This window comes from Euprymna scolopes, chromosome 31 (genome assembly GCF_053919585.1).
Source record: "Euprymna scolopes isolate OS-2025 chromosome 31, ASM5391958v1, whole genome shotgun sequence".
Taxonomy (NCBI): Eukaryota; Metazoa; Mollusca; class Cephalopoda; order Sepiida; family Sepiolidae; genus Euprymna; species Euprymna scolopes.
The window spans coordinates 5739997-5756880 of NC_136512.1; the positions used below are offsets into that span (position 1 = coordinate 5739997).

At 31.7% G+C, this 16884-nt stretch overlaps 1 protein-coding gene across 2 annotated transcripts in view; it reads left to right on the plus strand.

Annotated features, from left to right (window-relative positions):
- LOC145255600 (ERO1-like protein alpha) overlaps window positions 1–5733 on the plus strand; it is a 116391-nt gene extending 110658 nt beyond the window's left edge. For both annotated transcript variants that reach the window (XM_080114086.1, XM_080114087.1), the window contains 2 exons: window positions 2207–2346; window positions 4848–5733. In XM_080114086.1, the coding sequence (XP_079970212.1) occupies window positions 2207–2346; window positions 4848–4899 (192 nt within the window). In that variant the 3' untranslated portion in view covers window positions 4900–5733. The remainder of the gene's footprint in view (window positions 1–2206; window positions 2347–4847) is intronic.
- Window positions 5734–16884: the final 11151 nt, after the last annotated feature.

Below are 16884 nucleotides of genomic sequence, written 5' to 3' on the forward strand. Positions count from 1 at the left end.
TACCATTAGAATAAGCGACCTTTTGTGTTTTAGAATTTATTTTTCTACATAGTCACCACCAGTCTCAATGTGCTTTTGCCAGGAATTTAATTATGCATTTCTGCTTCCGATGCACGTTGATAAGAGGGGTTTCTTTCTTAGTCTTGCACCATCAATATCTGCAACAGTGAAAGGAAACTTTTCAAGTCATGAATGCATAAGTTCAGTCGTCAAAACAATGCAATTTGCAACCCGTTCTGATCCATTCAGGCAGAATAAAATAAATAGGGTACTGACTTGTCTTTCCGTGGTTGGTAAATTTTCCTAACATTTTCCAAAGCATTTTATTTTGCAGGGCTGTTCTCAAATGAAGACTTATAAATACAAAAGGGAATTTTTTGTTGCTTTTATTTATTATACTGGTATATCAAATCAAATTTGTTTGTACAAAAAACAGAAAAATAGAATGATGGTTGAGGACATGCGTTGCATGAAGAGAAATGACATGAAAATGATGTAATGTGAGTTTTAAAGACAGGACAAATTTTAATAACCTCAGAGGAAGATTAAATCTGAACAATATAGAAGTGAGTGTACACAACAGGAGACTTCTTTGGTTTGGCCACATCCAAAGAATGGATGAGAGTGCTTTGGTTAGATGTAAAACAGTTGAGGAAGCAGGTTCAGTTAGCATGGGAAGGCCAGGGAAAACCTGTGAGGAAGTGATAAGGATGTAACCCCTATAGGCAGGCTTGGAAGAAACGTGCACTTGGCTCCGATCCCCGTGGCATCACCTTTACTGCCGTCCAGTGTTAGGATTTGCTCCTGCCGCTGTGGTTTGTTCACTTGTCTCAAAATCTTGGTCCAGCTTTCAAATTGTGTCAAAAGGGCCGATCTGAAATGGACTGCACTTCCATGCAACAGGCGTTTTACAAACAAAGAGAAAAGAAGTCAAGGATCAGTTTTTTTTTTTTTTTTTTTTTTATATAACCCGAAATAATTATTGCGCTAAAGATTACAAGTAAGAATGTTCATAGGCATTGGTTACTTTGTACAATTTATAGGGGCTGGCAGTCGTTTGCTAACAAAGTTCTTTATTGTCAATGCATACTTAAGAAAAAAAATCAACTTAGAAAGAAAACAGTGGCAAGTCTCAACAAGGACGCAATGAGAGGGGGGGGCGAAGAAGACGCGTGGCTGTGTGTCCTTTCAGATGTCTTCGCTTTTCGTTTTATTGGAATCTGTTAGCTTTTTCCCCCGCCTCCTTATTACGGGTTTCAAATGGGTACCAGCTAATCAGAAGTCGTCCCTTTGTCTTTTGTCCTTCGGTAGGTCCAGTCACGTTCCATCTCCAATGGGGAGGATCCAAGTATTTCCATTACACCCAGAACCTCAGCAACACCCCTCCCTCAATCGCTGAGCAACAAGCTCACCAGTCGACCAACGAATTCCGAACGACCTGGCACAGAAGAAAAAAGAAATAAAACGACACTTGAAATTATCGAAGAGAAAAGGGGTTTTCGGTTTTAACAAGCCTCTCTTTTTTTTATGCTCACTTGAATTTGTTAGCTGGCTACAGGTCTATTGCCCCCTGACTTTTGTCCCGACCGAATTCCATTCCAAAACTGAATTATGTCGGTAAAATGCAATAACTATCCATGCACTTGTGGTGGGCAATTTTATGGCTTCATTCTTAGCTGTTGTCTTCACTTAGATGGCCTCTTCTCTCCTAATTGATACATTTTCAACGGATACTCGAAAACCAATTCAGTGACCACCCAAGAACTGGTTTTAAGGTGCGATTTTATGAGCCAGTCTTTATCTTGAAATAAAGTTTCTCTTTCATTTTTCTTTATCTTTTTCTTCCAATGTCCACAAATAACTATTGACGTGATATCAACCGTTTCTACAACGCCTTTTTTTCTTTCTGCATCCTTATTGTATTCAGCATCATCGCTGCATCTGTTAACTTGTCACAGTATAGATTTGAGAGAAAGAGGGATAAATAAAGACCTGGCCAGAGATAGCTTAGTTTAGAAGTCAATTTCTGAAAGTTGTCCAACAGGTGTGAGCATGTTAAATCAAACATGATGCTAAAAGAATGGCTGCAAGTTCTTGTGTCAGAAGACGTAGAAAAGGTTTGACAGCAAAGTTATTTTTCTGCATGTAAAATCGGTCGTTAAACTGAATTTGCTGATGATGAAGCAAGGATGATTCTATTTTTTAGGTACAAGGAATGGGAACAGCCTTAAAAATCCTATTTTCCGGCAATTCAATTGGACCCGAATCGGTTGTGAACGCAGACAAGAAGTTTGCATTTCAGTTACGCAGGACGGAAATCGTATCGCTCCTCAACGCTTTTGGAAGGTAAGCATATAGTATTTTCTAGAAAATGCTTACAGAATAACATGCACACACATACATACAAATACACATGCACACACTTAGACACACACACACACACACACTCCGATGCACACACGTACACTCCAGCACATATACAAGCACGCAGACACACATCTACAAGCAGACATACAAACACATATATACACGCACACACACAAACACATCTAGAAGCAGACACACATGCGCAAGCCCATCTGGAAGCAGACACGCACACGCAAAAAACATATACAAACGCACACGCAAAAAACATACAAACGCTCATAGAAACACACACACAATGCTTTTTATCAACTTAGCCATATTCCTGGTCGAATATACGATAATGTGAATAAAGGTATTTATTTAAAGCGTTTACTTATTTCTTCTTTTGACTCGTCATGAGAGGAAGGGAATGACGTACGTTGCTTCTCATTGGGCGTTTTTGTCTTCATTGTACTCGGTTGCAACAGTGGCTTCACCTGAATAAACTGCATATATTTTCTCAAATGTAAAAACACACTTATGAGAGAATGATCAAGAGATTTTAGTCTTACTAGAAGTTTAAATCAATATTTATTTTATTATTACTACAATCAGTGGAAGATGTTTCTTAAATCAAATAAAAAAAAATAATTTAAGGAATCAGTTTTGGTATCGGAAATTATTCCGATATACCAAAAGCTCTGATTTTCCCGATTCCGATTAATCATTCCAACACTATATATGTGTGTGTGTTTCAAAATATGACTTGAATTATAAATCTATGAGGTCACATCAAAGTTATAATTTTCAGGTAATGTTTTAAGCTCTATTTATAAGAAAATAAAAACAGCTCAGTTTGTAGAATATCAAACTGAAGAGTTCAAGGTTTCAATTTTGAGTGATAGCATTCACCTTATTTGTTGGGAATTTATATTATTCCGTATTAATGCAATATTTTCCACCTACCCATGTTCGCAGCAGGTAAATAGCGTAATGGTTAGAAGCACAAACTGTCACCTAGCCAGTCAAGTTTCAATCCTGGCTTGAGGTTGTGGCTAACCTAGCCACTCTGAAGAGCTGTGATACAGTGAAACGCTCTCTCTGGATGACTATATATATACAGGGTGATCCAAAAAAAACAAAAGCTAAATGGAGGCCATCTAGAACATATGTTGTAGAACGGAGAGAAAAAAAGGCCAAAGACCCTAGTGTTTTGATGTGATGTTTTGAATATAATAAACTAGTTACGACCAAAGTTTCATTTCATTCAGACAAAACACTAAGAAACGGGGCCTAATTAGAGTTGGGGCCTGTTTTTTTTTGGGGGGGGGGGGTCATCCTGTATATATATTTATATTATTTTAATGTTAATATAGTTATTATAAATGAAAACAATTTCCCATTCATTTTAATAGACAAATGAGGGGCCTTAAAGAAGTTTCCAGACTTTTTTTGTATGGCCACTTTTATTAATACACATGAAACTGTAGTCACTTCGTAGTAATCTCCTCCGACTGCAATTCACTTGTACCATTCCAACAACTTCTGGATAATCCTATGAAAATTCTCTTGTGTGAGCGTATCAATGACCCTTGTCACAGCCTCTTTCATCTTAATTGTCTCATAACAGCCTCTAAGGTTTTCCTTGAGCTTAGGGAATAACGAAAAGTCACAGGGAGCAAAGTCTGGACTAGGGAGGGTGAGGAACAGCTTGATGCCCATTTTGGTCTGTGACAAGTATGGAGCTGTGGACTGCACTCTTGGGACAAACTTCACACAAATCTTCTGCATCTTCAGCTCCTCGTGAATACTTATGCGTACAGTTCCCACACTGACATCAAACTGTGCACTTATTGTCTCTATAGACACATGGTCTTTAATAATAAAATTCCTTATTTGGCCAGTCAACTCTCGTGTTTTGACTTCCTTACTCCTCCTACACCTCTCATCATTCCTCAGACTCCCTGCCTTCTTTGAATCTCTTATGCCACTCAGAAACTGATACCCGATTCATGCAAGATGGTCCAAAAGCAGTCTGAAGCATTCCATACATTTCTGTGTCATTTTTTTTTTTTTTCCAAGTTCAAAACATAATTTTATTGCATATTGTTCTTATAAAGTGTCCTCACATTCAGATTGCATTTTTTTAAAATTCACCATCAGTGGTAGTCAGGCTTTAGTAGGGTGTATTCCAATTCCTTCTGTAGCTATTCATATGAGTCTGAAATGATAAAAGTTGATCAGATGTCTCGTAAAATGTAAAACTATAACTGAATTTCCAAGAGTCTACAACATTTTTAAGTGCCTGTACAAAAAAATTCTGGAAACATTGCAGGTATTTTGTATATTGTTGATTTATTGTGTGGAAGGTCTCCATCTATCCATCACCCGAGCAGCAATTTATTTGTTCTACATTAACCCTGAACATATGCGTTTGGTGCATGTTTATTGGTTGAATTGCAAATTGATTTTTGTTAATATTTCTTTGTTTTATCTTTCAGATTATCGGAAAGCATCAAAGAATTAAATCTTTTCCGGAATATGATGTCGTGACCAAACCTTTCCATGTAGAATCCCCCTTGTCTGTGATACTGCTGCCAAAGCAAAACAACTATTCACCAAAACAAATTGTTTTTACGCTGCATTTTAATAACCTCCCTCAACTCCCAGGTGTTTACATCTCCTCCAAACATTTTTTGAGAAACTAATTCACAAAATTAAACGTTTATAAACAGAAATTGTACATCTAAAAAAAAATATATATATATATTAGAGAGAGAAAGAGAGAGATGTAATTATTTTGAAAGAAAAAATTGGTCAGAGTGCTCAATTTCCATCCAATGTATTTATTTAATACAGTACTTATTGGATGTTGCCATACCAAGGTTTCTTTGCCGAGATAAATATGGACAAAAACGGATGAACATTCAATGCTGCTAGGACTAAACTTCTTTGCTTCAATAATTACAAGAAACATTCTCAGCCATTAATAGCAGTGGTTAAAGATGCATCACCTGAAAATACTTTGTTCAAACTCCTCAGCCTAACATTCACAGGGAAAATCAGTGGGAACAAATACATTGAGGGCATTGCCAAGGCTGCTGCAAAGAACATGGGCTTTCTCTGTGTATGGGGATGGGGTTCAAGACTGACTAAAAGATAATTAAATGAAAGTCTAATCTACTAAATAAAATATAAAATAAGAAGGTAGAATAAAGCAAGAAATAAAAAAAATTTAAAAAAATTGAATGTTATTAACGAAATGATTTTCAATAGTGTTAAGCCCTCCCTTCCCCTCCCCAGAAAAAGATCCAGTCATCAATTGTAGCTGTAAAAAAAAAAAAAAAAATCTATGGTTGATGAACATTTGGACTTTTTTCTGCTAATCCTCAAATTAGTTGAGCTTCAGTTTATGAAACTCGCGTACTGCACTCTTAATTGGATAATGTGTGAATTTAATATTTTTTGCTCTTCTACTACAATTGAGCACTCTGCCTTATTTTTTTCTACTTATAGAATATATTCACTAACATATATTTATGTGCGTAGAATTGGTATGTGTGGTGGCAATTGAATACTTGAAGCTTCTTTCTGTTCCGTCTGCCTGTTTCCCACCTGGCTACAACCTGGATGTCTTCAAGTCCAACATAAACAAATTCCTGATTCCCCCTTAAGTAAAACACTTCATCAAATCTCAACACTAACGTACTGTACACGCAATAACCCTTATCCCCAAGTGGCTTACGGGCCTTGATAAGTGGTGACCACCTTTGTAAAAAATACAGAAATCTGATTTTCTGCTTTGATGTATATGTAAATTAGATATATCTTCCTATTCTATTACAATTGAGCACTCTGATTTAGTTTTTTAATACGAGATATATATATATGTATATATATATATACACACTCGTGTGTGTATGTATGTAAAATCGATCTATGAGGGGAGAGACATAAAATACAGAAATCTGTAACTTTCTGTTTTGATGATCTTGGTTTGACTCTTCTGCTAATCAACAAACTTCAAATTTGTTGAAACAGTTATAGTATGTAAATTATATATTTCACTCTAGAATTGAGCATCTTACGCTATTTTTTTTTTCTACCAACATGATATATTTACTCTGTGTGTGTGTAGAATTAGTCTATGATGGGAGGGTGGCAGTAAAATACACAAATTTGTGACTGCTTATTTTAATGATCAACATTGGTCAAACCCTTCCGCCAATTAACAGTTTTAAGCAAAAAAAAAACAGGTCTTTCAAATTAACGCATGTGTTTCTACAGGCATCGATAATTACAATAAATCGATAATTACAATAAAGCGATAATTACAATAAAGCGATAATTAAAATAAAGCGATAATTACAATAAATCGATAATTACAATAAATCGATAATTACAATAAATCGATAATTACAATAAATCGATAATTACAATAAATCGATAATTACAATAACGCGATAATTACAATAAAGAATGAAATAATTTCAATAGAAAAGAGCTTCATCTTTCGACTGAAATCGAGATGATAGTTCACACGCGTGTGTCAGAAGACTTGTCTTATCAATAAACTAGCCTGGGTGCCCGGCGTTGCCCGGGTGTTTGGAGGTGTGTGTAGAGCAAAAAAAAAAAAAAGTGGTAGTAGGCAGGCAGGCTCGAACCCATACCGCGAAGGAGGAAACGAATGTGAAAAAAGGTGACGTCTTTGCTATTGCGTCCATCCCAAACCGGAAGTGGCAAAGTTTTAAATTAAGACTAGTCAATCAAAAAGAGGGGACGACTTTTGAAACTATTGTCGAAAAAAGGCGACCCCCCCCCTCCTTGTAGAAAAGTGCCCAGTTAAGGGTGAAAGAATTTATGTTTTTAGCCAATTTTTCAATATTTGTCGTCTGAAGGGTCAAGCTTCAGAACGATACCGATCTCGTGAAAATCATTCGCCTCTGTTGAAAGTTTTAGGCAGACATACATACATTTAAAAAGACAGGTGATATTTATATTATGGATGTCTCCTTTAAAACGTATCAGTCAATACTTTTAGTATATAGAAAAAAAAGGAATTGTATATCCTCCTTTACCATCCCCAGAAAATTTTTTTTTTTTTTTAACGGTTATGAGTCAACCCCCTTAGGTTAGGAAATTCATTTCTTTTACCATTGCCCACCCGTATCCCTGAAAATCTGATAGGTTCAGCAAAAAAATGTTTAATCTTCAATAAAATAGGATAGTTATACTAACTAGCGGAACCTGTGTAAATTCCACAGCAGCATCTTTCATCTGTAATATATTGCTGCTGAGCATTCTGTGGAAGTTCAGCATGAATAGATAGCCTGCAACATTGTAGCCCTTTTGTTAAAACTGTAAAAGTACTTATCTAAGTAATCTGGTTAATGTAGTGTCAGAATATATCTGGTTATTACGGTTTATCTCCAATCTCCTTATAAGAGTCTGTGACATGTTTCCATTGTTTGGACGCCTGGTATGAACAGAAACTTCACGATATCATTATACTATCTTTAGACAGAACAGATGCTACCCTTGGATCCTAGCCAGAAACCCAAGAAGATATATTTTAGTTTCACGTACAACCCAAAACCAACAACATTTTCTTATTTTAATTTTTTTTTTACATTGCATCTTCGGTGATCAGGAGATCCTATCTATTAAAAAGGAGATAAGTGATAACATACTACAAACATTAAATATGCGTATCTAAATACTAATTTAATGTTGGTAGTATGTTATCACCGGGTTTGTATTACTGTACACATTGATTCAAAAAAGTTTTAAAAAAACAAATATATAACAAATAAATGTTATCAAAGGCAAGATAAGTTACTTTTCTACCAAACTGGATATATTTTTCGTGTTTTTATTCAATGTAACGTGTTTATTCAGCTCGAAAACTATACAGTGTTTATCGATGTATTGAAAAATTCAAGATGGCGTCTGATTCTCTCTTTAACACGGTAAGTTTGGGAAAAGGTGTTATAAATAAAAACCGGATAAAATACTGCTAAAAAACTCGCTCAATATATGTTACTGTGACATAGGTTGATATATATTCGGTGGGTTTTTAATAGTATTTTGTATAGTTTTTTATTTATAACACCTTTTCCCAAACTTACCGTGTTAAAGAGAGAATCAGACGCCATCTTGAATTTTCTAATACATTGGTAAACACTGTATGTTTTTCGAGCTGAATAAACATGTTACATTGAATAAAAACACAAAAAATATATCCAGTTTGGCAGAAAAGTAACTTATCTTGCCTTTGATAACATTTATTTGTTATATATTTGTTTTTTGACAACTTTTTTGAATCTGTGTACAGTAATACAAACCCTTATCACCTTCTATCCCCCTTTTTAATAAATAGGATCTCCTGATTAAATAATTCATAATCTGGAAACTGTAACACATGTACGTATTTGTTAAAGGTACTACGGTATTATGTAAATATTTCCTTCTGGATGTTCAACCAAAAGCTGGATCGAGACAAATCAATAAAGCAGTGAGTCACGGATTTCTGTATTCTATTTTTTTGATTTTCTCTTAGGCCAATTCTACATCTTTAAATCTACGCAAAACATGTGGATGTCTTACTATGATATGTAATATATATATATATATATGGAAAGGTTAGTATGTGAAATTAGTGGATAAGTATATAAACAAACTAGTTACATTAATTACATGAACACATTTCTAAAGCTAACAGATATTTTGGTTGTAAATCTGACTAATCTATTGAAGATATATTATAGTTGTATTCACAACCGAAATATGGCTAGCTTTAATTTGTGCAATTAACTAGCTTGTTTACATGCTCAACTGCTAATTCCATATACTAACCTTTCCATATTAGTTCAAATTTCTTTTCACGTGTTATATAACTTCATATGTGCTATGCAATAAAGTTTATACAAAAATGAATATTTAAATGGAAGCTGTTTTATTCCTTAACGTTTTCATCAATTTCAAACATGAATAACTTTTTTTTCTTTTGATAACGTTTTTAATTGAATGAAATATCAAGTTAGGAATAACTAGTTTTTTTTTATCCTCCATTTTTATTTATCTTTTTTTTTTCTTTTTTTTTTTTTAGTTTTTTTTTTAATTATTTATTCTTTTGATAACGTTTTTAATTGAATGAAATATCAAGTTAGGAATAACTAGTTTTTTTTATTCTCTATTTTTATTTATTTATCTTTTTTTTTTCTTTTTTTTTTTTTTCTGGCCACAAGAAATGGGAGATATTACTGAATCAAAGAAAATGTAAATACTATTTCTCTCTTTCTTTTCTCTTTCTACCTCTCTTCCTTTCCCTTTTTTTCTCTCTATCTTCTCTCTCCCATTCACTCACTCTCTCTCTCACACACACACACACACATATATATATAAATATAAATTTCTGGTAATTTTTTTTGCTCATAGATTAAAACCACTAAATCTTTACTGTTTTGTAATATATTTTATACTGATTTATAATAGTGACAATAAATGTAAAACTATATTTAGTATAATTGCATTTTATTGAACTGATGGAATATCCTCGTGTTCCAGTCTATTCCATTTAATCATTTCTGGAATGTGTGTGTATATATATATATATATATATATATATATATATATATATATATATATATAGGACAACAAGAGTATGAAATGAAGACACAAAACTATATATTGGTAGATATAGAATGGATCATTTATTGAATAATGGAATACAGGCAAAATTTGGGGGATAGAAGGGACTCTTTATGCCAGGGCATTTCGAAGCCTAATGCTTCTCATCAGAACAATAGAGAAGGTGCTAGGTAACATGGGGAAGATGCGGCGTCTAGCGTAAGGTTCATTAGGTAAGGTTTTGTGGAATTCATCTTTCTCTTTTCCTTTTACATTAAGCTATATATATATATATATATATATATATATATATATATATATATATATATATATATATAATTTGCCTATAAATCCTCTGTGAAGGTCCAGAATTAAACCTAAATAAAGAACTTTTTTTAAATACAGAAAAATCTTGAATGAAAATCCATAATGTAAAATAGAATGAAAATGTCATATTCCAAAAATCATGTAAATTGATCAAGTAGTTTGTTTTGTTTTTTTTTAACTAATAAAAACGAATTTGATAAATCAAGAACTATGTGTCCTGATCTGTCCTATTTAATAAAGGGAGACAAGATTTTGAAATCAATCTACTAATGGTTACAATATATTATTAATCAATAAAAATCCTAAAAAAATGATTTTCTACATAAAAAGAAAAAAAATACTTGATTAATTTACATGACTTTTGGAATGTGACATTTTCATTCCATTTTACATTATGGATTTTTCTGTATTTTTGTTTTGCGAATTAGGTTGAATTCCAGATAAGAACAATTGTCATTTCTGTTCTGATTAATTTAACTGCTTTCTACCATTTTTGTTGCCATAAAAAATGCAATCAAATTCTTTATATACTAGCTCTACCTATCCCATGTTGCCTAGAAGTAAAAGAAAAACAAACCGGCTGACTTGTTTATGAAAAAATAAATTTTGTGACTTTTGTAAGTAATTTTGTTAGATTATTTTATGAACCGAGATATTTTTAGAGTTTATTTTAGTACTCAACTTTGATTGACTATTAGTAAAAAAAAAAAAAACAAACAAATATTTAATTTAATTTGAAAGATTTTCTTTTCATGTTTAAATGCATGTGTTTTTAGATTATAATTTTGCATTTAAAATAGTCTATTATTCCCTTTCTTCTTCATTCCCACTGTTATTCACATGGTGTAGCGGAATTGAACAAGAACATTGGAGAAATTGATTACATAGTGAAAGGAATAAAAAAGTAAATTACACAAACAGGTGCGCCTCTCTCTTTCTTGTCGGATGAAGGAAGGAAAGAGAAAGAAAAGATCTTCATTTGTAGAAGGCTCGCTAATATACATATGGCATTATTTGTTTAAGAGGACAGAAACTGTTATGAAAAAGGACGAGTTGGAAGCACGACAGCAGTTCTTTTTTTAACAGCGGAAACAGAACAGATGGTGGAAATTAGTTGAATTTAGTTGTTGAAAAGCAGTAGTTTGAACGAGCATTTTTCTTCATTTAATTTTCTTTTTTTTTTTTTTTTTTTCATTCACATGGATATATTTTATTGAATGTTGGTTCTTTTTGGAAATATTTATTTTGTAAAAGAAAATTTGAAGAGTGGAGACGTTTTATCTTACCGAATATTCATGTACATTAAAGGGAAGTAATCATGTCACCAGTCATTTTTTTGTTAGGCAAAAAATATCAAAAAACACATTTTTCCATTTCTTTGTTTGTTTGTAAAGAAGTCTGTCATTTCCTGAAAACTCTCTGATCCATGAAGGACTTGAGAGGTTTTATGAAATTAAATCCGTCAGAATGAATCTTTGTTTTCTTTGTAAACAAGTCAGACATTTTTATATATTTTTTTAATTGTTAAAAAAAAATTTGTGATTCTTCAAAATTTCTAAGCATTTAAACTATTGAATAAAGTGGCTTTAAATTTATCATAAATATATATATATATGACTGAACCACAACTTTTGGGCGCCATAATACACAACATACCAGCTGAAATAAACAAGACTGCTCGGCGTATTGAAAAGATATCCAAAAAATCGGAAAAAAGAATAACTTTGTTCAATCAGATGTACTTGAATAATGACTTGTTGCCAAAATATACAAACATATATATGATAAATTTAAAACCACTTTAAATGGTTAACCTATATATATATATATATATATATATTGGATATGGTATTCTAATAAAGCTTCTGCTAAAACTAATATTGAAATGAAAGTTTTTGTTATTCCTTACTTGAGATTTTCTTCAATTTCAAATAATTTTCTTTTTACAACATTCCTAATCGAATAGAATGTCAAGTTAGCACGCCTGTGGAACTCTGTTCCGTCTGCCTGCTTCCCACCTGACTACAACTTGGATGTCTTCAAGTCCAGCATTAACAAATTCCTAATGAACCGCCCCCTTAAGTAAACACTTCATCAAATCTCCACACTAATGTAATGTACTTGCAATAACCCTTATCCCTGAGTGGCTTCTGGGCCTTGATAAGTGGTGACCACTGTGTAAAAAAAAAAAAAAAAAATTTCCAAACTAGTTTTTCATCTCCAAGTCTTTTTTTCCGAGCTACAAGAAATGAACAAGATGTTACTGAATTAAAAAATAAATATCAATGCTATTTTTCTTCCTCTGTCTGTCTGTCTGTCTTCTCTCTCTCTCTCTCTATATATATATATATATATATATATATATATATATATATATATATATAATTTGGTCGTCTTTTTTTTATATCGCAGTTAATCGATTGAATCCTTTCTGTGTTTACATAATAGTGCTCAATAACAATTAGAGCTATATAATTAGTTTAAAAGTTTTAGAAACTATTTACATCCAATCATTAGCAATCTTGACAATCATAGGTTGAATGTCGAAACATTGCTAACAGGGTGACGTCACTTGAAAAATGCAACATGTGAATACATGAAAAAATACATTTTAATAATTTTTTACGCAAACAACAGAAAAAAAATTATTTACGTATTTCATAATTACAAATTATGATGAAATAAATTAACTTACAATTAAGTTTTGAGTAATAATTACTCAAGAATTATAACTTAAATAATTATTTTCTGAGAATTTTAATTTAAATTGGTGCTTGATATATATCTGAGGAAGATAGCTTCATAAGAGTTTTTTTTAAGTTACAAGTATTTTTTAATGGTTTCATTAAAAGATTCATTTGTTTAATATGAGTATTTTTTTTAAATATGTATTTAAAAATGGGGATGACTCCATTTTCACAAGAGATTCTATTTCGTTTTAAAATAAATTTTAAATGAAAAAAAAAAACATTACACAAGAAAAGGAAGTTGTAACTACTTTTTTAAATGTAACAATGTACGTAAAACGTAACAGCTATTAAACCGTATTTCGTTTCATGTATCTGAATGTCACATTTTGCATTTCCCAAGTGACATCATCCTTTTAGGCGGCCATGTTATCAATGTTTCAACAATTAACCTATGATTGTCAAGATTGCCCAATCATTTTTTTTTTTTTTAATATATATATATATATATATATATATATATATCTCAAAACAGGTTTATAACAATTTGTTTTAATCAATAATTTAATTAACAAATAACGTAATAATTAATTTTTTTTTTTTTTTTCAAAACAAAATTAATCTTTAAAAAATTTTTTAAATAAAAAAAAAATTAAAAAAATAAACGACTTCTGGACAACATCAGATAGGTACACCTAGTACCATGTGAATATAAATGTAAGTTTCAGTTTTTTTTTTTTTTTTTTTTTTTTTTTTTTTTTTTTGAGAAATTTAATATTTTTCATTAAAAAAAAAATACAAAAAAGCAGAATTATACTGACGAATTTGTTTTTGATTTTTTGGTTTTTTCTCAAAATTTTATGTATGTTTTTCTATCTTTCGTTTTATTCATCCATTTCAAAAAAAAAATTTTTTTTAATTTTTCCTCCACTTTGCAGCCAACATTCGCCTTCAAAACAGGCAGATTAGTTTACAATCTATATATCTATAAAAGTGTATGTGTCTGTGTACATTTCCCTACGCAATAACTCTGTCAATTTTTAGTCTACAGACTCGAAATTTGATATACAGGGTACTGAGATTTGGGAAAATCTACGTGATCGGGTTTCAGCCAGAAATTTCACTGTTAAGGGGTCAAAGTTCAACAATTTGGCCTTTGAAAACTCTACCAAACTCCTCCGACAATTTTGGGTCTACACACTTGATATTTTAGATATTGGTTCCTTGGACATGGATCTAACTTAATAACTTGATTTGAGCCCAAAACAATAAATATTAAGGGGTCATAATAGGGGTCAAAGTTTAAAAAAAAAAAAAAATTACCGTTTTTTTTTTCTCAGCATACACCTTCAAACACCCGAACAACACCGGGCACCCATTGCTAGTATATCTATAAAAGTGAAAGTGTCTGTATGTATGTATGTGTGTGTGTCTGTGTACATTTCCCTTCGCAATCACTCTGTTAATTTTTCGTCTACAGACTTAAACTTTGATATACAGTGTACTGAGATTTGGGAAAATCGATGTGATCGGGTTTTCGGCCAGAAATTTGGCTGTTAAGGGGTCAAAGTTCAACGATTTAACCTTTGAGAACTCTACCAAACTCCTCCGACAATTTTGGGTCTAAAAATTTGAAATTTTAGATATAGGTTCCTTGGACATGGATCTAACTTAATAACTCAATTTGAGCTCAAAACAATACATTTTAAGGGGTCATAATAGGGGTCAAAGGTAAAAAAATTGACCTTTCTTTTGCTCAGCATACACCTCCAAACACCCGGGCACACATGCTAGTTTGAATATATAAAAAAAAAAATACATCTACATATACCTTCTGATTATGACACTTCTGATTGGCTAATTCAACCAGCAAAATCCTTAGCCAACTAGCGCCACCTATGTTACCTCATCGCCTTTTCTAATTTTCTAAACTTGCATTTATTCAGGGGAAAATAATTCGAACTGGAAAAGAACATTCATTAGTTAAAGCGGAAAACTTAACCATTTTGTTATTTTCTGTCTTATTATTATACTCTCCACTAACAATCAATATTATTTTTTTTCAATATTTTGAATCGAATCATTAAAAAATACACTAATAGTATTGCGTAATATTTTGCATTGCACAATAATATTATTGCTATGTTAAATACATATCAATATTATTGCATATTACATAAATAATATTGATATGTAAACTTCGAAAATAAATGCTAACCCACAAAATTTTGCATTGAAATTATTTAAAATATTGTATTTTCACGTAAATGCATTTTGCCTCTTTCTTTACAGCACAATCAACATTAAAAAATTTTTAAAATAATATTCTAGTGTGTTATGTAGACCTGTTGTAGTGAAAAAAAAAATTTTTTTTTCTTTTTTTTTTTTTGTTAGTACTGAGCCATTACTTAAGGCCAAAAGCTACTCGAGGATAAGGGTAAATGAAATAGATGGATTGTCAGTTGAATGATAAAAAATTCTGTCATTCACGCTTTAGTAAGAGTCGACATGTAGTTCCCCCCCTCCCTTTTTTTTTTTTTTTAAAATAAAGATTTTGAAATTTTTTTTTTATAACTATCAGAATTGAATTAAAATTCATTTTAATTGTCGTACGATCTTTAGATGAAGCCAAACTTAGTGTTAGGGTTCGAGGAGGATATGTTATTGTCTTCATCGTCAGCAACTTAATTCGAGGAAATCATCAGTCATAAGAACGGTGTTACAACTTTTTGAACTTTTCTCTTTTGTTGCCCATGTCCTCCCGGTAACGCTAGGTAGCCTTGCTAGTTTATCATAATTGAATGAAAAAAAAAAACATTCTTTTGTTCTTGTAATTATAATAGTATTATTATCATCTATTATCATCATTATCTAAAAAGATAATTGTATCAAGTTTTAAAAATTTGAGAATCGATTAGATAACTGTCAGTTCTTTGTTGATGTGAGCATGTGAACTCCATTACCTTAACTACAATCGAAAGATGATGATGGTGTATGTATGCGTGTGAGTTTACCTAAAAGTCAAAACTGCACGAGACACATTACAAAGCTGATGTATTTTTTTCAGCATTGCCTTTGGCAAAATATGGACACGTTTTTTATTTTGTAATATTCATTCTTTTTTTTTTTGGGGGGGGGGGTCAACAGGATAGAGAGAAAGACTGGGGGCAGGGATAGAGAGAGAGAGTAGGGGATAAGTTAGAAAAACTTTTAAAGATGTTTCATACGCTTTTTATTTCTAATTTTTTGTTTATGCTTTCAGACAACACTAAAAAAAAACATGCTAGTTTATTATATAAAGGGCAGTTGTCATTGTATATGTGTTGGTCTTTGTGTGTATCTCTAGCTAAAAGTCAGAATTATACAAGACACATCCACAAAGCAGAGATATATTTTCAATATTCCAGTGTTCTAGTTGATGTTCTATCGATATTTTAATTAAATTCTGATAGTTAATAAAAAAAACTTCAAAATCTTTATAAAAAAAAAAGGTCAACTACATGTTGACTTTTACTAAAGCGTGAATGACAGACTTATTTATCATTCAACTGACAATCCATCTGTCTTATTTACCCTTATCCTCGAGTAGCTTTTGGCCTTGATAAGTAATGGCTCAGTACTAAAAAAAAAAAAAAATTGTGAATATAAGTTTTCAATAACACATTTGCTCAGACAGAATACTGGCATTTTTTTTTTTTTTTTTTTATAAATATCCGAAATATAATAATTGTTTTCAGTGGTGATTGTACTGTTAAGACACATTCTGTATTAGAAACGGTAATATTGAAAGTATATCAACTTACTGACACTATACAATATAATAAAATATTTCAGGCTTATAAACATTCATTTTGTGCAATATTTTTGAACTGTGAAATAATATTGTGCATTATAT